Source organism: Centroberyx affinis, unplaced genomic scaffold (genome assembly GCF_046629955.1).
Source record: "Centroberyx affinis isolate AG114_WGS23_722 - 3 ecotype Tasmania unplaced genomic scaffold, CSIRO-AGI_Caff_v1 ptg000409l_1, whole genome shotgun sequence".
Taxonomy (NCBI): Eukaryota; Metazoa; Chordata; class Actinopteri; order Beryciformes; family Berycidae; genus Centroberyx; species Centroberyx affinis.
The window spans coordinates 322,722-350,023 of NW_027279076.1; the positions used below are offsets into that span (position 1 = coordinate 322,722).

The window sequence follows — 27,302 nt, forward strand, 5'->3', positions numbered from 1 at the left end:
TAAAATCTCAAGCACTTTATTAAGTTTGAACAGTATCTTGCTTAGAAAGGCCATTTGGCATTATATAATTATATATAATTTTATCATATATATAATTATATATACATATATTCAAATGTTGAATAACAAAACACTAGAAACAAACAGATGCAAATTAAAAAATAGGATTTGCTTAAGACAATAATACCAAATTAAAAATGGCCAAAACATCTCTAATACATTTCAAAATGGTCCCGATACAGTTCAATATACATCTTTAAAAAAAAATAAAGGGAGAAGAAAATAAAATAAAAAGCAAGGCAGCAGACAGGAATGAAATATAAATAACCTTACAGTATGTACAAAGGGGAGTGGGCAGTGACCACTGGAAAAGTGGTCCAAGGGCAAAGTGAAAAAGAAAGAAGGAAGTGATGAGGGGAAAGCAGTGAGAGTGGAGATGGACATAAAGACACATAAGGTGGAGAGAACAAGAGCCTGGTTGAACCCTCTGAATCCCCCTCTTCCTCCAGGCTCCTCCTCTCTGGCTGTGGAGACTTGTATCAATGCTCATTCAAAACGCTCTACTGGGGCGATGCTCACTCCCTGTTTAAACAGGTAGCCAGGAGGAAAGGGGTTTAAAACTGGGACACCTGGCTTCCCTTTGTGACAGTCGGTAAATGATGCAACTGTCATTTGTTCTGGGGCTAAAATAATCAGTCAGTGAACATTTAGGGACCCACGATGGATTATTCGTCATGGGTCCAGTATTCAAGTGAAATCAAATGGAATGAAATGAAGCCTTGAAGTCGAGATGGAATGGAATTAGAAAGGGAACTGAACTCCACGTCATTTTGAAGTAGAAGAAAACTGCACAGATCAAGGGATCTGCATGGGATGAGAGGGAATGAATGTGAATGGAAGGATGATTGACCCAGTCTTGGCTTTGGCTTTCTTGATTTGTAATGTCATACAGAGGCTTTGTCATATAGGTCTGCATGCGATGGTATGAAAATGCATGTGGGTGGGGCAAAATGCATGGGGCAGCCTGTTGGGTGACAGTGGTTACATCAACCATATAGCTAAAGGAAAGATAATACATTTCTTTTGAAAACCTACACGAGGCACTTTTCTTAGTTAACTACTATAGCAAAATAATGGGTCTCATAGGTTGGCACAGTGTAATTTGTTTTGTCAAAGTGAGGCGGTGACATTCACCAAACACACACAATACACCCATGTAATTTAAATATAACCCAGCTGATATTAATAGCCAAACAAAAAAGCATGGCCTTGTCACCACTCCTTACACACCCTTCCCCTCCACTACAGACTGAAGACCAGATTGGTGACAAAATAAATAATGAACAAAATGGCACCTAACTAATAGTATGGGCACTTGTGATGCTTTGGAATGAAAGTTGACCTGAAATGACAATGACAATACAGTGACAGCCAACGATTTCAGTGACTGGTCAAGTGAAATGTCCGCTACTCTTAGTCCCTGCGCTTTCAAAATAAAGGGGCCCAATCAAAAGGCCTAAGCTGAGGCCATGAGAAGAGACCTGAAAGAGCTTCAGCTTGAAATTTTCCCCCATGTTCCGATATCAAGGCCATATTATCTGCTTGAGCTTTTCTCTCTTTTGGTTCTATAATTCCAAGGGCTTTAGTTTTGGTGCAAATAGTGCATGAGTGTTCAAACAATCAACATCGACTCAGCCACCCTTTCTGAAAATTCAGTATTTACTTCTGATGACTTTGTCCAATATGAATAAATTATAATTGATTGTGCTCCATCCTTTAATAAAAGTAATCCTAATATGGGACCATTAGTTAGTGTGATGTAGGTGTTTTTTTTCACTTGAAACTAGAACTAGAAACTTCTTGTTGATGTCCTTATCGAATCCTTATCGATGACACATCACAGGCCACCATGTGATTTAAAGATGAACCAAATCAGTTTCTTCGTTTTTTTTACTAATCTAAAACAGAAACCATGTTGGGGGCAGGCAATTGATATTCCAATACTCCTCTGGTGGGAGTTAAAACCATCTGAACTCAAGTCAACTCTGGAAATAAACTCAAGCTGAATTTGTTGAATTTGTAAATTGAAACAACCCGTCATCAGTCATTTCCTGAGTTGACCAAGTTGAAATAGGACTGACCTTAAACCCTGTGGCTAACTGACATCATTTATCTTTCATTACAATCATAAAGGGTACGGCCTCAATGGTGGCCTCATCTACAACACATGGTATTTCAAGCCTGAGTGTCCTCATAGGACAGCCATGAAAAAAGAAAAAAAAAGAAAAAAATCACAGCAAACATTGCATGGCACACTTCCACAATTAAAGTAACAATGTATCCATTTTTGAGGAATATCAAAGCAACAGCATTGTAATAAAAAAGAAACATTCTTCGGCATCAGTGATCGTGGTGAAAAAAGTGGAATAATTCTTAAAAAAAAAAAGGTGACAATACAGCGTTGTGAGGTGAGGCCAGTATAAAAATAGGAAATTATTCATGCTGATTCTAAGGTAACCCATACAGAAAAGAAATGCATTTGAAAAAAGTTCTCACTACAATCTACAAGAAATACTGACGTGCTGAATGTCCGTAAACAAAAACTGAAACACACTGGGTATGCAGAATTGGTTTGTTTCTATGAGCAATAAACTACTGGAATTCATTATGGTTGTGTCATCTCTGGTTTGGCATGTCGACATAATCAACACTGTTGTTGACACTGTGACATGGTTTGAAATAAATAACATTTTAGAAGTTCAACCTAAAAGGTGGACCAATTCTCCTATACCTTATATTTCTTTTCTGTATGGGGAAAAAACAATTTACATAAATTTCCTACTTTCCCATTTTCTTGTCAGAGTCCTGTACGCATTGGTGCGAGAGAGATATCTTACCAATCGGTGGGCAGTAAAACAGTTGTGCTGTACTGGATGTCTAAACATGTTGGTTGGTGATTTTCTGATTGGCTCCAGAAGCTGAACAACTAATTGAGTGAAGGGTTTTGGCACGGAGATAAAACAGTGATGTGAAAACACGCCGTGTCCCTCTGCGAGTTTATCCTTCAATTCAAACACACACACTGGTGTGTCCCAAGATGTGGGTGTCATGTTGGGACCAGGAGCTACGTCAGGAGCTACGTCACAGTGATCCTGATCTTCAATCATGGTTGACCTTTGAACCCCTGACCCTTGAGACTCAATAGGGGGAAACCTTAAAGGGCTTGGATGATGCGTTTGCCAAGTAAATGCGACCACTACTGTGTGAAGGAAAATAGCTCTGCAGTCTGCATTTGTGTGTTTGTGTGTGTGTGTGTCTGTGTGTGTGTGTGTGTGTGTGTGTGTGTGTGTGTGTGTGTGTGTGTGTGTGTGTGTGTGTGTGCGTGTGCGTGTGCGTGTGCGTGTGCGTGTGCGTGTGTAGGAGTGTCTAAGACTGAAAAGCAATCCAGGCTGGCTCTGTAAATACCGACTCCTGGATTCTGCTACCGACCACAAGTTGCTACAGCGTGGATCTGGAGAGGCCATAAACCTTTTAAGTCTCTGTCCCTAAACGGTAAAAAAATAAAATAACCAAAAACACAAAATAGCCCCAAGCACCATTCCCTCGACTCTGGATTTTTGACATTAGCCTCTAAAGCATTAGATTTATATTCATATATATTTATATATATTTATATATACCAATAAAATACATTACAAATGCCACCCTAAAATGCAGCCAAACTCAAAACTGTGTCTGAAACCAAAGTAAAAAGATGCAACGCGGTAAGTATATATACATTTGGGGGGAGCGATGGGAAGCGAATAGGGGTGAAGGGCTGTATTAACAAGACCAATATTACAAAATATTCAAGAAGGCATCTCAGTTATTTTCTCTGTCCGACTGCACTGCGCTTTTCTCTGTGCCGAGACCTCCGTTCCCTTTTCCTCCGGGCAGTTCATCCCATCCACACATCAAGTTGTGATGAGTTTTATATCCATCGGATGGGAATATGCAGCTGTGTCCGTGTTAATGTATGTGTGTGTGTGTGCGTGTGTGTGTTTTTATGACATCCATCCATGGCAGGTCCCTACTTGAAGTTGGCGTAGTCGGAAAAGGCATCGATATACTCCTGGACCACTTTGTAGCAGAACTCGTACTGCTCCTGAGGAGGGAGAGGAGACACGACTTCATCAGTTGGGAAATGTAACAGCAAACACTGTAATGGCACAACAATCTGCTTCAGTCTGTGACTGCAGCACATCAGCCTCTGTTGAAACACTGTTGCCTCATCACTGGCTTTGCCCATTTATTCTGATACATTAAGATGGTTCCTAAAAAAACATATTTTCCAGTTACAAGTCAAACTTTTCAGGAACACAGGTGAATATACACTAAATTTGGAAGAAACAGCTGATTGTATTTCTAAGATCCAAGCAATTAAACTACCAACTAGATGGCTCTCAGAGAGTGCAAACCTCCACCAATGCTGAACAATTTTCCAACTTGCTGTTACATCTAAAGACATCATTCCTATCACTAAGTAAAATTAATTTGTTGACCCTACAAACATACCCTTAGGATTTGGAATCAAGTCTCTATTGTCATTAGTTTCATAGTTATGGCTAAAAAACGCTGTCTATTGGTGGAAATTCTAGATCACCACCAAAATCACACACACACAAATTGTTCCTTGGCCCAAGGCCAATCTGTCCACCAAATTTCATGGAAATTGGCTCATAAATTTTTGAGATATCCTGCTGACAGACAAACTAACAGGGCAATAACAAAGCCTCCTTGTGAGGTAATAAATCAATCTGTTGATCTCTAAACCTAAACTAAACCAGCTGTTGCATATTGCATAAAAAGAAGAGAACGATCCCCATTGTTAGAAATTATTAAATGGTTCCCCTTGTTAATTATAAGTTTTAGAGCAAATGTGAGGAAAACAAACGATTCACTTTCCCCACCACTCCCCTTGTTGAAGGTTAACAAGTTGCCAACTGGGCACTGTGACAAACCCAGGAATGATCTCAATAAATGCCAAGTGAGGCATGTGGAGTGCTCACCAGTGTCTGCACCATGTGGGGTCTCTGCAATCTGAGGCTCTTGACTGTCTGGAAAACATCCAGGATGCCCTCCGCCTTCACCCGCTCCAGGACTGTACTCAACGCACAGAAGGTCCCCGTCCGGCCTGCACCCGCACTGTATAAACACACACACACACACACACACACACAAATGATCTGTCTTCATATAGACATACATGAACGTACACACATAACTGCATTATGCGAGCACAGGAACAGCAAGCACACAGAAAAAAAGCCTGTTGTGTGTGCACATGTTTGAAAAGAGCTTGAGGCACGGCAACAGTTCTGGTAGCAGTTAAAATGTCACAAGGAAGAAGAGAACAATTCTTCTGAGCAGTGTTTTCCTGTGACTTAAATAGCTCCAACATTTCCCCATGCACGCACTAGCACACTAGTTTCCCACAAGTATCTGCATGTGCAACACAAATACAACAATCAATGTAAAGTTTGGGTGAAGTCTGTAAGAATGCCCTTCCATGTCAAGTGTTTTTTGTGTCGAGATTTAGGGGAAAACACAGTTCCATCACGCACCATCATAAAAGTTAATCACATTTTATCTTACATTGGTACACATAGGACAGCAATATACTGGTTGGACATGGCATGTGTGGCTTACCTGCAGTGCACAGTGATGGGGTGGTTGCCAGACTGCTGTTGTTGCTTTTGCACCGCTGCGATTATGTTGATCATGCCTTTACCGTCTGTGGGGATGCCCACCTCCGGCCAGCCGTGGAAATGGAACTGACGCACCGCCCGAGCCTTGTTCTCCTGGACGGATGGAGAGGGGCGAGGAGGAGAGACTGGTGTCAGCCGATTTGGGCTTTGAAAAGCACAATTGGAATCGGTCGGATTATATTTTGAGCTGAGCCAACTCCTTCCAAGAGGGAGGGCGGTCTTTTACCCAGCCTTGAGGAGAGTGTGTTGTGTGTGCAAAAGCCTAGAAAATGCCTGCAGTGTGGGATTTCTACAAACTGTCCAATAAACACACTCCTTGAAGATAGGCATGTCTGAAACACTTAACCTGTTTTGTGCGAGTATTTGTGTAAAATTCTAACCCTAACAATCAGTATTGGACAATATGAGTGGGGAAAAAAATCAGATATCGGCATTGGTCTCAAAAAATCACTGTGCTTTAACCTTACGGTTTATGAGAATACTGATGTGGAATGGGACTGAAGAAAGTATAAATAAATGCAAAATGATGCTGTGTTAATTAGGATGGCTCGTCCTTCCTTACCCTGTTGTTGGTGACCAGGAGGTCTCGCACCGTGTAGCTCTCGCTCTCCTCCTCTCTTTTCAGCTCGATGGAGATGTCCCCGTACACCATCACTCCGTCACTGGGCCAGTACTGAGCACACTTCTCCTGCAGGACCCAAAGAAGGAGACACGGAGACATAGAAAATGCAACGAGAGATGGTGAGATAAAATGACAGGATACTTTCAAGAAAATCTCAAACTCCAGATGGTCTGTTTTACTGTGTGTAAGCCAAGATGAGTTCAAATCAATTTACAATTACAACAACCTCTTGTCCCTCCACTTCCTGGTACGACTTCACTTTCCGTTAACTTGATAGTGAATAGGGCACACCAATACCACTTTTTCAGTAGTTTTAAGGAAAACCTTCAGTATTGGCTGATAATGAGCCCGAATCCCAATCATTTCTTTTCCTCAGTGGTGTAGACAACTGTTTGGGCCACTGGACCGAAAATAATTTATATGCAATGCATTTTGCTCCATTAGAGAGATCATTAGACATCCATATATGTGAGGAAAAAGGCATTGATTTCTGACATGTTACACTGGACTATTGTAGTACTGAGTAAATTCTCCAGTATCAATATTCTAATTTTAGCCAGTTATCAGCCGGATACCCGATACCAGTGTTGGTATCCGTGCATCCCTAGAGCTGCCACACACACACACACACACACACCTACCTGCCCCCTCTCCTCCAGCTCAGTGAGCATGACTATGGAGCAGCTCCTCCACTCCCAGATCATCCTCCAGAAGTCCTCTATGGTGTGCTGCAGGGGGCCCTGGCTGGCCATGTACGAGTCCTTCTGACGGTAGCCCTGTGACCAGCAGGAGGAGACAGGCGGAGGGACGGGAAGTGACGGGGGGAGGGGAAAGAGGAAGGTATGGGAGATACAAAGAGAGGGGGAAAGGAAGTCTTTTAACACCTAATGGATCGACCGCGTGACTAAAATGATCTGCTCTCGTCTATAGGAAGATGCTTTTTCACTCACATCGATGAATGAGGCGTTAACGTAATCTGTGTTCTCCTCTCCTCGTTTGACGGGAATGATCACTCTGTTGAACTCGTCTACAGTGGCAAGGAGAAACGTGTTTGTTTAATACAGAGGGTTGGCACAGGGAATATTCCTCTCCAAGTTCATCATGTACAACATGGCATTGATCACTATGTGTGCACACAATCATACTGTATAAGCTCACTCCTCACTCCCACATCTGCACCACTCACATGGAATGATCTGTAGGACTCTGTTCTTCTTCATGTTGGCGGGCAGGTTGCCTGTTCGCATCTTGTCATTCTGGATCTTGATGGATGTCAATTTCTAGAAGAAAAAGTTATGAAAGTACAAATCACTATAGAGTATTGTTTAGTTTGTAGGTAACTGAAGACATTTGAGATCACAAAAAAAGTAGTATTTTGGATAATAGATCCATTTGTAGTTAAATGATTGATCTGTAAACATCAGATTTGTTTCCAAAAGAGATACACAGCTTATTGGAATGAAACTCTTAAGATATAGAGCTAAGATGAATAAAAGACGATAATGGATGATTGGTACTAGACTAGATAGAATAGTAAAGGGTGAAACGGTTGATCCTGTGGAGTCAAGCCAAAAAGTACTATCTATATACTCCTGTACACACACACACACACACACACACACACACACACTCACCTTGAATTCAGCCTCCAGCCCCCCACACCCCGCTCCAGGCGAGGGGGCGTAGAGTTTGGCCAGGTGGGACTCCAGAGAGGTCACCTCCAGCTCCGTGTCTCCATACAGGTAGTGCTCTAACAACGCCTGGAAGATGAACACATACTGCATCTGTGGGAGAGAGGGAGGGAGGAGGAGAGCAATCGAGATCATTAGATGGAATACATCACATTATGGGAGAAGTGCTCAATGCTAAATCTTGTGATTGAATCATGGCTTCAGTGCTGTGGGTGGAGCGTGTCGGCGGGCATACGTCAGTCTGCACCATCTGACAGCGCTGGGCTCTGATCCTGGTGACGAAGCCAAACACGTCCACCTTCCTCTCCGTGTTCATCATGTCCAACATGGCGTCGATCACGATGAAGGTCCCCGTCCGCCCCACGCCCGCACTGACCGAGGGGAAGACAGAAAGTGCTGAGCAGTTCCACATGTATGCACACAGACAGACATGCACCACAAGTGAGACAGGTGGAGGAGGTCTTCACACCCACACACTTACCTGCAGTGGACCACGATGGGCCCGGCATACTGGGGGTTGCAGGTCTTGACCTTCTTGAGGAACTTGAGCATGCCGATGGGGGTGAAGGGCACCCCGAAGTCCGGCCAGCTGGTGAAGTGGAACTGGGTGACGAGCCTCTGGGGCTTCTTCCCGGACACATCACCCACCTGGGGAGACGCAATCAAAGCGGCTCGTAAAACCAAGCGACTGGTCTTGCATGTTAAATATTTAATTGTAGTTCTTTGGTATTACTTAAGTTAGTAAATGTTCTGTAATAATTTACACTATTGTGGTTGTTATAGTATTAACGTTAGCCATTTAATATATAAAATTCAAATTTATACTGAATACTATCACTAAACAATATATAAGCAGTTATTCCAAATGACCAACAGGTGGCAGTATAACAGCTGTAACTGACAGACGCAGCTGCCGGTATTTGGCGATGTCATGATGTCGCAACGCATTGCTGCCTTGGAAGTCCGTCTTAATCCAGATACCTTTACAGGTACCTTCATAAAAAAACGCTGCCTGCAAAGGACACTGCCTCGCTGGACAGCAAGGCAACAGGCAGCTGCCTTCCGTTTGAGACACAGCCGAAGCGCTCCACACTCTACCAGTGCTTCCTCTGTATTCACTGAGGAGTGTTGCACCACCGCAGCAAGAACACTACCACCACTACTAGAGAAAATGGGAAACTAAAATAACAGTATAGTTTAGACTGTATAGACTGAATGATAGTATAGTTTATGTATGTTTTTATATATTTATTATCTCCATTTTCCTGCTGTGTTGAACTGTCTGTATTTGTTTTGTTAATGTTATATGGGTTTTTTTTTTATGTAACGCTGCTGGGTGACACCCAAATTACCCCCATGGGGATAAATAAAGTACATCTGTCTGTCTGTATGTCTGTCTACTAAGCGACAAAAAAGTGTCATCTTCATGTTTATATGTAATTTTCTGACAAAATAATAAAAAGAAAACACATTTTGAGCACTGCACTAGTACAATGACTGGGACCAAAAAAGCACATAATTTGAGGAACCGCTGATTCTCCTGTCCAAAATGCTCCTTCACCTTTTGTGTCAGCTACATTTTCTTCTGAGGTCAAAATGTTTACAGTTAGAGGATACTGAGTCACAGGGTGTGTACGGTACCTGCTGGATGCAGAACTTGCGGATGGTATAGTCCACCAGAACCATCATGTCCTCTACAGACACGCGGATGTTCCCGTATGTCCAACAGCCCTGGTCCGGCCAGTACTGGGCACACTTACACTGCAACACAAAGAGCGATTTAGTACTGCGCCCACTTACAAAGGAGTATACACAAGGAAATAACAGCCTCATTTTATTTCAGTTTTTGGAACTACAGGAAGAGAACAAATTAAGTTATCCAAATTTAACTATTGGGAACCCTTAATTTGCGGCAATCTAACCGTGCTGTGCTCTTTGATAGAATGAGCATGGCGAGGAGCAGAAAACGGATTAAGGCAAAGACATGATCTGTGGAGTGGCCTGTGCAGAAACTTCAACCCTGCTTGTACTGGTCCGCATACGAGGATTCACACTTGGGTTTAAAAAGTGGACTGCTCCACAAACTGTACCGATGAAAAATTTACTTTGTAAATAATAAATAGATGTGTTAATCATAAAACGAACACACTGAAAGGTTGAGACAGATTGTTTCCTCATGCTTTACACACTGTCAGTGTCATCCAGTCTTTCCCCCTCTCAATTTTACACATAAAATCTACATACAGTACAATGCATACATATTTCCTTTGATACTGTCCATACATCATCCTACACAGTATATAAACACAATCATCTGCGCCCCCCTGCGGCTCTCCTACCTCTTTTCTCTCCTTCAGATTGGTCACCATGACGATGGTGGCTGTGTTCTGCTCCCAGATCATCCGCCAGAAGTCATTTACCGTTTCCTCCTTCGGCCCTGACAAAAAACACAGACCAAGACAGATAAAGAAAGTGAGAGAACATGCAATGAGCTAATAACTAAGTAGTTTAGTTATTAAATGACCTGAAACTACAGCACATAGTTTTTCCTATGCCATTTTTTTTTTTTACCTTGAGCTGCAACAAACTTATTCTTCTCTTGGTAACCCTATGAATGAAAGAGGACAAAGAGAGAGGATCGGTGAACAAAGATTTAAATGAAGAGTTGAGTGCACCATTTGGGCTCAAACTACCAAACAGTGGGGCGTTTAAAGTTAGATTAAATGGAGATTGGAGAATATGCTGTACTCGTACTAACATTTATAAAGGAGGCGTTGATAAAGTCGGAGTCAGGGACTCCCTCCAGAGATGAGAGATGCACCCTGGAGTGATCATCTGAAAGAGAGAGCGTGAGAAATGTAGAGAGAAAGCAAAGGAAGAGGAGGAGGAGGACAGTGAGATGTGGAATTTTATTCACACATTGTAGATTACGATTTTTAGTAGTTATTCACAACATTCATAAACTATGATAAGCCTAAGTACACCACTTGTTAAGTGGCTTTTGCTGCCAACTATTTGATGTTTACTATGAGGTCCACTGATAAGTGGTTGTAAAAGGCTTAATTGGCTGATAAGCAGTGTCAGAGTGTCACTCACATGGCAGGATGTTGACGTATCTGTTCTTTTCCTTGTTCTCTTCCTTGGAAGCAGCGTCACACGATGCCTGGATGGGGCAGACCGGCAGTGCCTGGACACACAGACAAACAGATTTAGATAACAGCAGGGAAGATCAGTCTCAAATCTCTCCTTTTGATCCTACACATCATTTCTTCTTGCCTCCATCTTTTCCTCCATGTGTGTCTCATGCAAGTGCATTTTTGTTTGAATGTGCTACAGAAATAGGCTGATTAACAGACAAATGGAACAGGGTGAGATATCAGACATGCCTAATCCTAAATAAGTTAAAGAGTCTGGGAAGCTACTGATCGAGGTTAATGTTGTTCTGATTGGAGGGTTAGGGCCTCGATTACGTCTCATTTTGAATCCAGCGATTTCAAGTTATTTTTGTTGGTTTTGTCCAGCTTCGTAACTTATTTACTAATCAATTTCCCCTACAGCGCTAGCTTGGAGTCAAGAACTGGACATGCCTCGCTGCAAAGGTGATGTAACGATTCAGGCTGCAGAGATACAGGTCTAAGGTGAATCTCAGGCTGACTGTGATATCAGACAGGGTGCGTGTATGCGTGCGCCATACATTAAACTCCTCCCTGAAGAGCTTGTTGTCGTCAGCCATGCGACGGTTCATCTCCTCCTCGAGCTTGTCGACAGGAAGGGGCGGGTACTTCCTGTTTGTGCTGGGCGAACGGGCCAATAGTGGCACACTCTGGAGTTCTGAGCCAGCAGGAAGGGAATGGAGGCAAAGGGAGAGGAAAGAGAGGAGGGAAGGAACGGGAGGAGAGAGATAGGTGGAGATACAGACATGAGGGGTGGGGGGTGGGGGGGGGTGAGAAAGTAAGAGAAAGAGAGAGAGAGAGAGAGAGCGAGAGTGAGTGAGAGAGAGAGAGAGAGAGAGTGTGTGTCATAGATCAACTACCAAAAAGACTACTAGATCATTCACTATCTGTCTTTTTTTTAAAATGCCCACCAGAGGGCGATATGGTTCAGCGCTGCCACATAGTGAGGCAGGCTAACTTCAGCTGTGTTGGTTAGGTAATCACACTGAACAAAAGCCTTCTGCCAACAGTCAACCAGTGACATGTTATCGGTTAGGAGAGCAAGATCAATCCAATCTTATCGGAAAAAAACCCGGTGTGACAAGTTGGATCAGGCCGGCTGTGATACAGGACTGTACACACTTGCTGATATGACGCAGAATAAACAAATGAGTAATACATGAATATACAGTCACATCTGCCCCGACACATGCAAAGCGCACGCGCATGCATAATCACACCAATACACACGTGGGTGTTTTACCTGTGTCATCTGATCTGCCATTGGTCAGTCTGAAGGAGTTAGAATGGCTGCCCGCCTGCTTGTACTTTTTAAACCTGTCAATCAACATGCAAAGATGTTAAGCGCATGTTCACACACAGATGCACACACATACACCTTGTCCCAGTCTCCCAGCAGAATGCCAATCAGTCATTGCCATGGCAACAGCAGCACCTTAGGCCTTCACCGCAGGGCTCAAGCTAAGGTGTGTGAAGAGCCGAGTGGACCTTCCCTGCTTTAGCAATTCATGTGCTTCTGTGATGAGATGAACAACACTGGCCGTACACATTGCCAATACTATATTAATTATGAATCCGAAATGTGGATAGTTAATGATACACATTTGCTTTGGCTTTGCTTTGACTGTGTGAATTAACACCTGCCTGAACAGAGTAACAGCAAACATCCTTTTATCTGTAAAATTCATGGTAGCAAGCCGAGGATGCTGTTCATCTTGTCTACTTTAATCACAATCTTCTTTTTGCCATCGCACTCTATATCTTAGCCTTGGTTTGTCCGAATTCTGACTTTGATTCTACTGCTGCAGTTTCCCCGCACAGATCATTAGTTTTGTCTCATCTCATCGCTCTCATCTCATTTTCATATGTAACATCAACCACATTTCCCAACCTGAGCATGTAGAGGATGATGATGATAAAGACGATGACCAGCAGGGAGGACAGGGCCACCATCACCGCTATGATTGGCATCTCATCAGACGGGTTGTCTTCTTGGTCAGAGACAGAAAGAGAAGGGTGGTGGGGGGATTAAATGGTTTATACTGTAAGGGAGCACAAAGCAGTTGAGTCAAATCACAAAGGTATCTCAGTAGTGGGGGTGAGTCAGCGTACTGGTTTGACTATATACTGTGGTAAAAAAAAATTGACGTCTGGACCATGACGCTGCTGGCAATTTCCATTACCATTATTCTCGAATTACCTGATTTCACATGAGCATACAGAGTGTTCAATATGTTAAAATGTGAATGTTTTATTAGATCAAAAGCTATCTGTTGAGTACAGCGTTCATTGTATAAATGTGTAACCCATTTTAGCGGAAAAAATGTTTTATACAATATGTCTCTGAGCTGCAAAATGAATATTAGCAAAGTTGACAAAACACTGCGGAGCTGTGGAGCCCAATCTCAAAGGTCCAGCAGCTGTTCAATGTCCAGAAACCACAGAGTTTTCAAATTACGCCCAGTCAGACAGAACTAGACAGCTAGGCATATTTTTAGTTTGTAAAAACATTGCGATGTAGATATAAAACAAAAAGACTTCAAGGTCATCAGGTGACCTCTGCTTCTGCCAACACCAGCATGCATCTTTCTTCTCCGGCGTTCCAGCAAAAAGGAAAAATAATGGTTGTCCATGTTAATATTTCATTGGCTGTCTGAGGAAAAAGGCTAAATGGAGGTAGAGAGAGGGCGACAGGCTGTCCCTCAGAGTGTGCAGATACATCACTGTTTAACTGATAGGGTCAACCCTCTGCTTCTATAACTGGTTATACCCAACGGACGACAACAGACGGAGTATGACAGCCATAAAACACTGCGATGTGCGTTTGGGCTGTTCGTTGTGAAGTCAATGTGAATTATTCAGAATGTAAACATTAAATACACTCTTACTTGTCACGAACCAGAACGCATGTAGGCCTACAGACAGGGGTTTTTCCTTAGCAACGAGTAGCCTTGCTCATTGGTGACAAAGGCTTATGTGTCACGCACTTAAGAGAAAAAAAACCCTGACCCAAGGTGTGCATGTTTTGACTTGGCATAGGCTTAACATTATAAATCAGGCATTACATGGAGCAAAGTTATCAATTATTTGGGATGCGTTCAGCGGATTACAATGGCTGATCAATTGGTATACATTTCCACTATTTCCACTGTGTTCATGAGCTACTGATTGATAGTAGTCGTATGGTCTTCCTAGTAACATTTCACTACTGTAGTTAGATATAACGCATGCCCAAACAGCAGCATCAGATTGGTGTAAAAGAAGACACTGGCTGTCACATGGTTGTTACATTGGTGGTGTTGAGGCAATGAGAAAATTAGCGCCGTGCCGTGGATCTACTCAAAAAAATTCAAGCAAGCTGTGGCATTCTGAACAAAATATGCCGGTTGTTCCCAAAGAATGCATTATTTGACTGCATGCTCCACATGCGCTTTCTGAGCAAAGTAGTTTGGAATGCTGCCCAGTTATGTTGCATTTTCACGCACAATTCCCAAGGATTTTTCAGTGTTCTTACTCGGACAATGTGCACATTGAACAGCGCATCAGCACAGCAGGCTATGGGTATCATGAGGAATTGACACAGCATTGACTGCTCTAATGCCATCTAGAACAGCTCATAGCTCGCCACAGAAGGTCCATACAGATAGCCAGGGTGAGACAATGGAGCAATTACGTAACACCTATGAACTGACAGCGATTATGTTATATAATGGACATACTATATAGCAATGAAGTCCCATCTGTTGCATTTTTTAACCCGCAATGTATAGTGAGTGTTTGCCCCTCCATAGTTTCCCTAAACCTCTGAAAAACCCAATCTTATTGGAGGAAAAGGTCAAAGGGGAGGAACTCTGGCCTTCTAGTCCAATGAGTTTTAAAGAAGATATAAAGCGAAGCTGGGACCAAGGACCGATATTCCTGTTGCACATTATGTTATGTGAGTTATGATTCAATTTCTCAAGTGAATGGTCCAGCTCCCATGTTCATCAGTGTGCCATAGACTTAAGCTATAATTATGTGTTCAGAAATCTGGCATGTATGCATACAAACTCTTCAACAGAAACACAGTTTTGGTGTCTTACCTGGATCCTCTTCACCTGTGAAAGAGAGAAAAAGAACAGTGTTACAATCATGTTTATATAAATACACATAATAGCTCCACCAAGATCCACTTTACATTGACTCGACATCCATTATAATGTTTTAAATACAGGGTGTATTTAAATATATATTTAGTTTAAACAATGTGCATGATCACTCTGACACAGGCTTGTATTACGATACTTGTGAGGACCTTCATTGACAACATTGATTCTCCACTACATACCTAACCTTAACCTAACCTAACCTAAACCTAATTCTGACCTTAAAAAGGAAAAATCCACTCTAAAACACTGTTACAAACACTGGCCATGGACCCTGCATTTCTGGGTCCATTTTGTTGTTTGGTGGTGTATGTCGGTGGAGGGCAAAATGATGAGTCTAGAAAGAAGCCCTTGCTCTTTGATTCTGACACCAAAACCTGATATTTACAGTTGATGTTTTAGATCACTGAAAGATTTTCTGCTATCAAACTCCATTTTCGCTGCTGGAAATATCTGAATGAGATGACCCAGAAATGCAAGGTACGTCACCAAAAGCTGTTTTAGGGTGGATTTTTCCTTTGAAGATGTGAGGAGTGGCAAAGATTCCTCACTTTAGAGAATTTTCCTCATATGTCTATCCTTGAGAGTATTGGGTCCTCGTAAGTGTAGAAAAACAAGACACACACACACACACACTCACCCGGTGGGCTGACTTCCACCCCGGGTTCTGTGGTGACCTCCACCTCGGGGAGGTCTGTGTCTGTGTCCTCATCAGTATTGGTGTCTGGATGTGGCGTGTCTGGAGCCGAGGCTTCAGTCCTGTTCTCTCCTCCTGCGTCCTGCGTGGTGGGAGGAGGGGGAGGCTCGGTGCCCGGTGGCACCTGAGGGGCATCGGTAGGGGCCGGAGGCGGGGGAGGAGGAAGGGGTGTCACCGCCGCGGTGGCAGTGGGACCTGCCGGCGGCACGGCCTCATCGCCCGCTGGGATCGTTGTTGTGGTTGTCGTCGACAGGGCGGTTGGTGGAGCGAGCGTTGTGGGCGGGTCTGTGGGGGCGGGTGTGGGTGCGACTGTGACGTTGAGGGAGGGAGCGACGGGAGGGTCTGTGGGTTTGGCGGTGATGATTGGATGGTCTGGAAAGAGGAAAGATAACAGGGGAATCCTTAGTAGGCCAAAGAAAGCATTTTGCAATTTTAGACTTTGAGCATTTCAAAGTGGCGAAGGCATTTGATTTGAGTGGATGTGCTTCGTACTTGCGCTGGTGGTAGGAACCTGGGCTGAGGCCCCCAGGGCTAGACCAAGCAGCAGGAGCAGGGGACACACACCCATTCTGCCCTGCAGGGAGGACACACAACAAAAGGGACAAGAGGGTATTAGCCAAAGACGACGTCCAATCTCAATGAGATTAAGAAAAAGACTATTAACCCAAAAAAATACTTTTCACAGAGCAATCACAGAGATTCCAGGGTTCGCCTGTTTTATAATCCAATTATTTTTTTTAAATCTCCTATCCTAATCCCACATGCTCAATTTTGGAAGCTAATACTTTTAAATCTTGTTTTGAAATCAAAATGGAGTACTTGCATTACCTTAAGGAGCGAAGTTGGCATCAATCACTCATTCGCACAGCGTGGTCCTACACAGCAAACAGAAAAAAGGCATTTAGCATCAGTGAAAGGTTCTCATTTTTAATCCTTGGTAATCCTCTTTATTGAAATGATTGAAAATTTTACAACATGCTCTGCTAAGATATTTCCGATCGCAATGTCTGACCACCAAACTGTAAAGAACTTTGTACAAGCCACAGTCATTCTTTCTCTGTACTGTGTCTTATATCCAGGTGGTCCTCAGTATCAATATGAAGAATACAGGACAGCATTATTCTGAGACATGGTGAGGGAACAGAAGAGGCAGGGAACAGAATATATGGTCCAAAGATGCATCGGAAGCAGGGAGTGATTGTGAAGAAAGCAGGCCGAGTTCATACCATTTTCCCTAAAAAAATGACATTCACATGTGTTTTTCTGGACTGCTTAAAGGAGATTACAACTGGAAATAATTTGAAAAAATGTGTTATGCGTTTTGCCCTAGCAACATTTCAGTTTGTGTTATTGAACACTCATCACTGTTTCCCAAAGCACCACCAAGGCCTAACAGAATTAGTGTCACATTTAAATTCCTGAAGTGACTGAATACATGAATCAGCGCTTAGCCTACTATTCACCCACTGGCATGGGGATGAGTGAGGACAGATAGACTTGAGGAAAGAGTGAGGAAGGCTGGGTGGTCTGCCTGGCCGACTGACTGTCAGTCTTTGGTGTAATCCCAGAAGCCACCAAGGCTGTTGTCTCACTGACTGAGCTGTGATAATCCCTGGGCCTAATTCCACGGTCCTGACCCGGGAATAATCCGACCCGTCTGGCTCTGCTTAGAGAGCGACTCCAGCGCTACACAGAGCCAGCCACTGGAGCGCTAGCACACACAAACTGGTGCTTTGCATCAGGGATTATTACATCAGGGGGCAACAGACAAATTGGGCGCTGAAAGCAGTAACAGTGCCAGATCCCCGTCTAGGCATACAAACATCTGCGGTTCTGAACGGTGCTTGTTCATTCCAGTACTCATATTCTGATTTTAGCATGGTGCTGTTCGGCTTTGATTGCAGCCTCAAATGGGGCAGGATCAGCAAGTTATATGGTCAATGAGCATGCCATTAACCTACAAAACAAATTGCTGCTCTCCCTCTCACTGTCACCCATCCATTTACTCAACAAATGTCTGTTTCCATAAAACAATTAATGCCTTCAGAATGAGATTCTGAAAGGTAATAAAAGCCCCATGACAAACCTAAGTATGTCTGACAGGAGAAGTTCAACAAAAAGCTAGATGTGTGTAACAATTTTAATATGGTAATGAAAGTCTTTTTGCAGCAGCAAATCAGATTTTTTCCTTTAATAAAATGTTTTTCCTTCTAATATACACTACTGGAATATGGATAGATTTCTGCTGGCTCTTTTTTTAAGAGCAAATAAGGGCAGGATGTGTCTGTCCTATTTATAGAGATGTTTCTAAATTAGACAGGATGGCCTTGCATCGCAAGTGTCTCTATTTCCTTTATAGCAGACTAATTAAACATGATTATGTCTGCTCCGAGCCAAAGACAGAAAGATAAGGACATAGCTTATACACATCCTTGGCACTTTTCACAGCTTCCTAATGTGAATGAAATGGAGCTAATTCAATATCCCTGGCTAAATTGTGTTTTGGCTTCATTTAAAATCAGATACCTGAATGGTGTAAAAAAGTGAAAACTAGGGGCAAAAAGACAACATGCAGTCCAAGTTAGGAGAGCCGGACTGTGTTTCCCTGTAGCTGCAGAGTTTGTTCAGGCTCCAGGAAACTCTGAAAACAGAGAGCACATTGCTTCCTTCCCCTGACGCCTGATCCCGCAGACACACCCCCACCCAAAAAATTGGCTAATCCAAGAATGACACCGTAATCCTTGACCCCTACCTGTGTGAAACCTGTCGCTCATCCTCCCCATCAGTAAAAAGTAGTGACTCAGCAATCACATGGGACATCAGTGATTGGTACCATTTGTTTGAATGAATGTTATAGGGCTGCAACTAACGATTATTTTCATTGTCGATTAATCTGTCGATTATTTTCTTGATTAATCGATTAGTTGTTTGGTCTATAAAATGTCAGAAAATGGTGAAAATTGTCGATCAGTGTTTCCCAAAGCCCAAGATCCTCAAATGTCTTGTTTTGTCCACAGCCCAAAGATATTCACTTTACTGTCATAGAGGAGTAAAGAAACCAGAAAATATTCACATTTAAGAAGCTGGAATCAGAGAATTTTGACTTATTTTTCTTAAAAAATTACTCAAACCGATTAATCGATTATCAAAATAGTTGGCGATTAATTTAATAGTTGACAACTAATCGATTAATCGTTGCAGCTCTAGAATGTTATGTGGCATCCGTCTCTCTTGACATCAATTAGGTTAAATTTAGCATGATAGTGTAAGTTTGCTTGTCACCGGGTTTGCATCATCATCAATCTTTTTTTAAGGACCGTTCTTAATGAGGCGTGACTCATTGTTGTCAGCGTGCCATCTAGGGGGGCTGTGTGACGCATGTGCCGCTGTGTTGATGCGAGCGACACGGGTCCCGTTGCTACCCTTCGCTGCATGAACCCAAGAGCTTTATCTAGACCAGGCCTGAGTGCACAAGTCACCAGAGACCCAACTTAATGTTTTTGGGCCTCCTAAAAAGCAGCAGTCTTCCAGTGTGCGCGTGTGTGTGCGTGTGTGTGTGTGTGTGTGTGTGTGTGTGTGTGTGTGTGTGTGTGTGTTATATGCTGGTCGAGGACATTATTAATTTACTGGGCAAGTGCTTTTACTTTTGCCACTCGGGTTCTGCGCTCCGTCTGTGCTCACTATTAAAAAGATACTGCGGGGGACGGGTTGGTGCAATTTACACCCAGCATGATGCATGTATGAATCACCACAAAGAAATGGTTTATGACTGCTGTCTAATTATTCTGTACTTTTTGACAACCATGACTGTAAGCCGACTGGTTTAAACTTTTACCATTTTACAGGACTTTACCAATTGGTCCGATCACTTTCGATCAGCATCCTGACTCCTGTTAAATAACAAGGCTCTAATGAGGTTCTTGCAACAAACGAGAACAATTCCCCTCTTGCTCAAAATAGTTTCCTATTACAACACCTTTGTTGACAGCAGACCAAGACATCCTCCTTGTCGAAAGAACAAAGAAATAAGCTCACTATGTCCACCTTTTGTCCTATTTTTCAATCCAGCATGCTGCTGTGTGTTGTGATATAGGCAAATGTTATAAGGAGAGAGAAATCTTTTCCAACATTTTCATCACGCTATCCCTCCAGAGGAAACGTGTACAGGCCTATCTATTAACGTCCTAATGTGCTCAAAAAGTAGTCACGCTCTCCTGACTTGGGCTTGTGTTGTGTAACCATGTGAACATCTTTCAGACAAGGCAGAGCACTTAAGCGAGCGCTTTACAGCAGCCACAGCCAGGATGAGCTGCCCTATGGCAAAGTGCAAAACTGCCACAGCTGTCTTAGAGTATAGCCAGCAACACAAGGCTATTTACAAAAAAACATGTCAACACCTTGGCCCGAGGCCAGACACACAACAACATAGAAATCATATGGAGTCTCTAATTTCTTTCTTTTTTCCTTCTCCACATCCTCATTACAGGCTTTCCTATCAGAATGCGCTGCCTTGGCTTGGCATTACATTGGAATAACAATGACAACCTGAAAGGACCATATCAGCCAATGTACAGAGATCCTGCATGTGAGAAGTACAACTTAATACATTGCATGGTCTTGGTACAAAAGGAAAAGGCAACTGCCCTGATAGATGTTTATCAAGCCTCCATGCCAGTTTTTCTTTCCTATAATTTAAACCTATTTTATCCAACTCGATTTGATCAAAGATGCCAATTAAGCAAAGACCGGTACAAGGAAAAACCTGGCAAAATTGCAATTATGTTTTAAACTCAGTGAAAACAAAGGATAAATGATAATTCTCCTAACTTTGGCAAAATCTGTACTTGTTTTCACCAGAAATATGTTGGGAGACAGATTTCAATTATAGATGCTAAGTTGCAAAATTTGGGGCCTTGGGGCAGCAATAATGTAATTCATTCATGGATACCACTCAGAAAATACATCAAATCATTTATTTAGGCAGCCACTCCTTCATGGTAGTAAGCCAAACATCTCGAATCAAATGACGTGAGACAACAAATTGAACTTGATAATCCTGCTTGTTGTGCATTTCAAAGTCGAAATGGCTGTGCAGACCTTAAAGTTTAATGTGCATGCAAGTGGTGAGGCCAGCCTGACTAATGAAGACATTGTTGCCTCGCTGCCTGTGGCCAAATGTAGACCTCATGAGAGTGTAATCAAACAGTGCTCAATGGACTGGGCTGTTCCCATGCCATTTCATTCACATACAGAGTGAAAGAAACACTTATAGGTAGAATATAAAGAAGTCCAATTACATCTCCATGCCAACCAAAGACCAAGATGTGAGATCAATGAAAGGTACCAATTTAATATGGAGAGTTCCAACATGAGTCTATGGATTTTTTGTAATGCTTTTCTATTTTGATGTAATAAGTATGTTTTCTGACTGCACGGACGTGAATTAACGAATAGTTGTAAATGAAGATGTATTTTTCAATGGAGATCTCCATGAGGACAAAAACATTTGATGATTAATATGCAATGTGCACCACAGGCTCTCCTCGAAATGTTGATCCCCATTAAATCACCCACAGAAAACATATGAAGACTCCTGCATGCAAAATTCACCTCTGCTGTGTCTTTTATTGCCTGTCGACAGTTAGATACAAGACCTTCATCAAGACATTTCTCATGGCATGACCGAAATGTCGTCAGGCAATAAAAGACACAGCAATGGCAAATTTTGTGTCCGGGAAGCTTCATTTGTTTTCTACGGAGGAAAACATTTTAGTGTGAGATTAGACTTAATTCATGTGCATGCAGCCAACCCTTAAGAGTGGAGGCACAGTTTATTAAGCGTTGTCTGATCTAGATTTTTAGAGAAAAGCAGTGTCAAATGAGGCTGTATAATACAACAACCACCGAAACTACAGCAATGTTCTATGTTAAGTATTAACGCTGAAAGCAATTATCTTCATTCTCAGAGGGTTACCCCAAAATACCCAGCGGGCGAGCTGGAAACCCAACAGATAGAACCCCAAAGGCCTAGCTGATATGACGGCAGCAGCGGTGGGCCGGGAGATTTCACCCTTCATACAGTGAAAAACTTCCCCCTGGCTTTCTCCAAGGCACCCTGCCCCACTAGTCGTTGCAGCGCTAGATAATGGTTGTCTGTCTGTCTCCATTCATGGCATATTAATACAGTTTCTATGTCTTGAGAGGGAGGAGGGGTCCGGGGAGACAGGAATACTGTGAATGCTTCTCTTCATGGGAGACTGAAGTAGGCCTAAACCAGGGCCGCCAGGACTCTTGCTCTAAAACAGACCACAGATTATATGTCCCCAATGCCACATACAACAGCCACAATCCTCTGGACTTCCCTTTCTGAGGGCTACTACTCCCTGCTGGTGTGGTTTATGTTCCCGTTGGCTTCATTCATGAGCTGGTGAGTTGATGAAAAGACGAGGAGAAGCGTGGGATTAGCATTGTGGCTAATCATACAGGCAAGGGCGACCACTATGTCTGTTATTAAGCCTGTATTGATGATTTGGTTGCATCCAGCTTGAAGGATCAAGAAAACTCACTTGTCTCAATGAGTGGAAGTGGTGAGTCAGAGAAGCGCTGCTCTCTGTCTGCTTTATTGTGGGGTTTCTCACAGAGTATGCCAGGGGCCTCTCAAGTCTGCCCACATTAGACACAAAGAGGATGTGGAGGCGTTAGTTGCGGCCTCCCCACAGAAGCCACTGTGACCTTGGAGCGTGGTGTGGGGCCACACGGCCGGCTAAAGGGCCACGAAACCTGACTGACTATTACTTTGTCAATGGATATCGGCCACTGAAACTTGGTTAGGAGAAACTTTTGCCTACTTGTGAAGCCTGATAAATCTCTTATTGCAGTATGTAGTAATTAATATCCCTCAACTTAAAATAGCTTTGTCTCTGTCTCCACTGAAACTGACTTTTAGGTCCGGCATGCAGCAAAAATACAGACGGGTGGCCCTGCCCAATTCCCCAAACTGCCACACTTCTAATCTGTGCTTTGGGCCATTTGGGTCCTGTGTAACAATAGGAACCAAAACGGAGGGTTCCCGTATCTGAAGTGACCATCCTATTGCACTCGTCCCCTCCTCTTCCTCCGAAAGATAAGAAGCCCATCCAAGACCCAGAGACAAGCATCTGAGACTCAACTGTGGTGACGGTGCTTCCCCCAGACTCCCTGTTCTCCCCCTGTCCATTCTTAGGTGCTGCATGGAAAGACTACTCGGGTTTGCTTACATGCTCATGGGCCACTTTTCCACAGCAGGGCCAAGTGGGGCTTGTCAGCTCGAGAATCAGTGCCAAGGGCAAATATAAATATTTATAACAGTGGCTCTCTACTGGTTTTGAATCCGGGACCCAAATTTGACCTTGTCTATGAAGCCGGGACCCATTGTATTAAATAACACGCCATCAAAGTTCTCTAAGAGGAAAAACTGACTAAAATACAACAACAAAACATGATTGAAGCTCTGTCAAATCATTTGATTATTTGATGATAATAGCTTTGACTTTTTTTTCTTGATAAAACTGAAAATGTAAGTGGCATTCATGGATTTCAAGGACATAAAACACTTGGATCCTGAACTGTGGCCCAAATAATAAACTGTGTCTTTTGGAAAAATGTGAAAGAATCAAAGAATTATGTTTTTGGAGACGCTGAGTGATAAACAATCAACCAACCAGCCCTGTTTGTCCCTGTAGTAGACAAACCGGTGTCTGGCAGTATCTAGAGACAAATCACAAGTTATGGGTATAGAGGAGTGGCCTACTGTAGCCTGGGTGTGGAAGTGTGATGAAGAGGTAATATACTGCTCGTCTCAAACCCACATGCCCTTTAGCAAACATCAGACATCCCCAGCTCCAACATTTTGTGCTGTCATCCCACCTTGTGGTAAATGGCAACACCGTGACCATTAATAAACTCTCATCACTATTTTCACAAGACTTACTGACCCAGATCACTGGTTAGGTTGCAAGACGAAACTTCTCATACAAGCTCACATATTTTAAGATCCTTTTGCCCCGGACTACATGAGCACTCTAAGTCTTCAAGGAGTAATTATTCTGAAGCCCTAATACCACAGCATCCACAAAAAGCAAAGACCATTAAGTTAGTGTGCAGCATTGAAATGAAATCAAACTATTACTTGTATCCATCTCATTTATGGAGAATCATAACCATCAATCTTCCTATATGGGGAGGGTGTATAGCAAGGATAATGATTTGAAGGAATTACATAATTGCTATGACACATTTACAGAATGATTGAACAAAGCAGGATGATCCTGTCAAGTTCACCCAATTAGGCAAGGTATCTGATCTGTGAATGTTGCCTCAGACTAGTTTATTTCCTGTATTGTGAAATAAATGACATTAAGGCTAAATGACATAGCACATATGGCTGAAATCAAGCTCCATAATTCTACATAATCCCCTAAATGTTGCTGTGTTCATCCTGACAGACAGAATTACAGTGCTCTTCCACAGTAAAATATTTAGGTCTACAGGTGGAAACAAAAATATACCTCCTGCCCCACCCAAAGAGCCAACTCATAATATTGTGTCAGTGCCCTGAAATTGTGAAATTTCCCAAAGCGGAGGCAATTTTAAACATCCACCCATGAAAACATCAGACAAGTTACCCACAAAGGCATTTCAAGCAATGCTTTCTGCGTATTTGAGAAACTAGGCCAATCATGAAAAGTGTGATGTGAGAATCAGTCTTGGTACACTGCCACATCGCTTTCAAGATCCCAAAACAGAAATAACTTTTTTCCTTAAAATAGGTTTGAGAAGGTATGGTCAGAATGAACAAGACGATAATAGCTCTGCCTCTCCCTGTGATATGCTCAAAGCATATTCTTTACACAGTCCAGACCTTTTCACGAGACGGGAATTGCTTGAGTGGGCCGACCCGTCACAGGCAGAGGTGGTTTGGGAGCTTTTAGGGAAAGGAGCTGACATGTCCAGGCCTGACATAGGTCAAGGTAGGCCTGCTGGCAGGCTGGGATGAAGAGTCAAATAATTTGCAGAGAAGCAGCTTGAGCTTTGCACTCGGATGGTCCTAACATGACATGACGACCTCGGCGAAGTGGAAAGTGCATTCTGGAAAGCCGTGGAGAGTGAGGCATGGTGGATGTATGCAGCAGCTCAGTGAAGCGCTCCAGATGTGATGAGTCAAGCTCCAGGCAGACACAGCAGAGGCTCTCTTCAGATACGACATGCCACACGCTCCTGCCATGCCTCCTCAATGTGGTTGATGCTTCTCCCTGACCTGACTTTTTAAGTGCTCAAACTCGCAATATTTTGTTCCTCTGGCTCATCTTTGGTTTGAACAAAGCTGTGAACATTGCATACTTCACTACTTTTTATCTAATCACCATCATTTCTTGTGACAAACAAGCAGCTGCCCCATTAGCCCATATTAGAAATAGCATAGCTCCAAATCAGTGTTCAAAAGGTCTGCAAGATCAGTAACTTACAGAACTACATGTCAGGCTGATTGAAAGAAAAAAACAAAAAACTCAACATCCTCAAGATGTGAATGGCATGCTTGGTTACACCCAGAATTCAGTGAAGGCAGAATAATAGCTTACTAATCATTAAAAAAGAAACTTTGGCAGAGGTTGTAAATAAGGGAATGCACACCCAAGAGACTTGTTAGTTTAGTGTCATAGAATAAAGTGAGAAACACAAAGCATCTGCTGTGATGTGACGGGATAAGGCTGTTCATGTTAGGACGACCCAATTCCTGGTCTGGGTCGCATGAAGCCCCCCTGTTCCTCCACCCAGGCAGGGTCGCTCCCCACCCTCTCTAAACATGTAATAACAAAGCGTTGATCAATAAAGTGTACTTTCCAGTGAGGCAGGACGGACCTGGAACTCCCTTTGTTCCATTCGCAGTGCAACAACATCTGTGTTCGCCTCAACATACTGAGTTATAATCCCTCTGACTTCTAATAAATGTCGTCGCACTCATCCATAACCCCCTTCTCGCGAGCCCCCTTCGCCAAAATTTCCCTCCCTGCCTCCGAGCTACTTCTGAAATGTTGGAACATTACAGGGCCGGGATACAGCTAGGTTTACAACTATTATACACAGTTCCCCCCTGCGTAAATCTCAGGCTTTATCACCACTATGGTCGGTACAACGTAACGTACCCCGCGAGACTTAATGTGTGGGACAAAGTGCTTGTTTGTGGGTGACACAATGTTACACCAAAAGGAAACATGCTACAGCGACATTGTAACAAGTGTGATTGGGCTTGCGCAACAAAAACAAAAACTCACCGCAACTCCAGCAGGGCTCAGGGAAATCCTAGAGAAAATTACAGCGGCAGCCAGGTAGAAATTTATGTTATCTTTCTTTTCCACGTTTTTCAACCCCGGCCCCTGTCTCCACACCCCAGGAACCGAGAGTGTGAGCGGGGTGGGGGGACCTGGGTGATAGGAGGGAGGAATGATCTGGGACACACAGCCAATACTTCGTAGTCTGTTTATCTACAAAAACCGGGCGAGGACGGTCCCGCAGAAAAATCCTTAATTTCCCCTGATATATCGTCCCTACAGACCGGAGTTTCTTCGTCTTCCTAGATGGTAAATCCCACGGTTTATCCACTGTATCCGGGCGCGTCGGCCGACTATTCTAGTCCGCCATGTTGTGTGTCTGCATAGGAAGAATGGGAAGCGAGCAGCAAATTCCCAGGCCAGGCCCCTTCTCTTCTCCACTCTGTTTCCCCATAGCCCGCAGCGACACCTGCTGGCCGTGCACAACTTCACTCGGAAAAGTCTAGAGCAAGAGCCCTCCCCGACTGTGCCACACATTCACTGCAGTGGTCTAGTTCTGTGGTTCCCAAACTAGGGTCCGGGGACCCCCAGGAGCCCTACATGGACCGCCAGGGGTCCCCCAGCATGTATGGAGTAGTGTGATTTCATTGTTATCTCACTAGAAGTTAGGATAATTAGAGAATGCATAAGGCTGTTTTGATGGTTTCACTGTCCCCACTGTTGTTATCAACCCACCTACAGTACAGACAGCAATGTTATTGCTGTACTAAATCATAACTAACAATCTTCTCACATGGGTGTCTCTGGGATAGAATCTTATCAAATGGCATCTGTGGCCTAATGTGCATCTAGTTGGGGGTCATTGGTAACAGTGAGTCCATTCATAATAATCTCATCCAGTTTATTATGAATGGGACACA

At 43.2% G+C, this 27,302-nt stretch overlaps 1 protein-coding gene across 1 annotated transcript; it reads right to left on the reverse strand.

Moving 5' to 3' along the window:
* On the reverse strand, positions 1-26,744 carry ptpra (protein tyrosine phosphatase receptor type A). Its single transcript, XM_071516544.1, has 23 exons — positions 26,386-26,744; positions 16,904-16,950; positions 16,568-16,649; positions 16,019-16,447; positions 15,316-15,330; positions 13,125-13,224; positions 12,477-12,550; positions 11,755-11,891; positions 11,157-11,247; positions 10,819-10,895; positions 10,632-10,668; positions 10,400-10,497; positions 9,702-9,821; positions 8,542-8,708; positions 8,296-8,431; positions 8,004-8,153; positions 7,556-7,649; positions 7,320-7,396; positions 7,011-7,145; positions 6,310-6,435; positions 5,689-5,840; positions 5,049-5,184; positions 1-4,144 (listed from the first exon to the last, which is right to left on the reverse strand). The coding sequence occupies exons 2-23, from the start codon at positions 16,922-16,924 to the stop codon at positions 4,070-4,072; spliced, it is 2,529 nt and encodes an 842-aa protein (XP_071372645.1). The 5' UTR covers positions 16,925-16,950; positions 26,386-26,744; the 3' UTR covers positions 1-4,069.
* Positions 26,745-27,302: the final 558 nt, after the last annotated feature.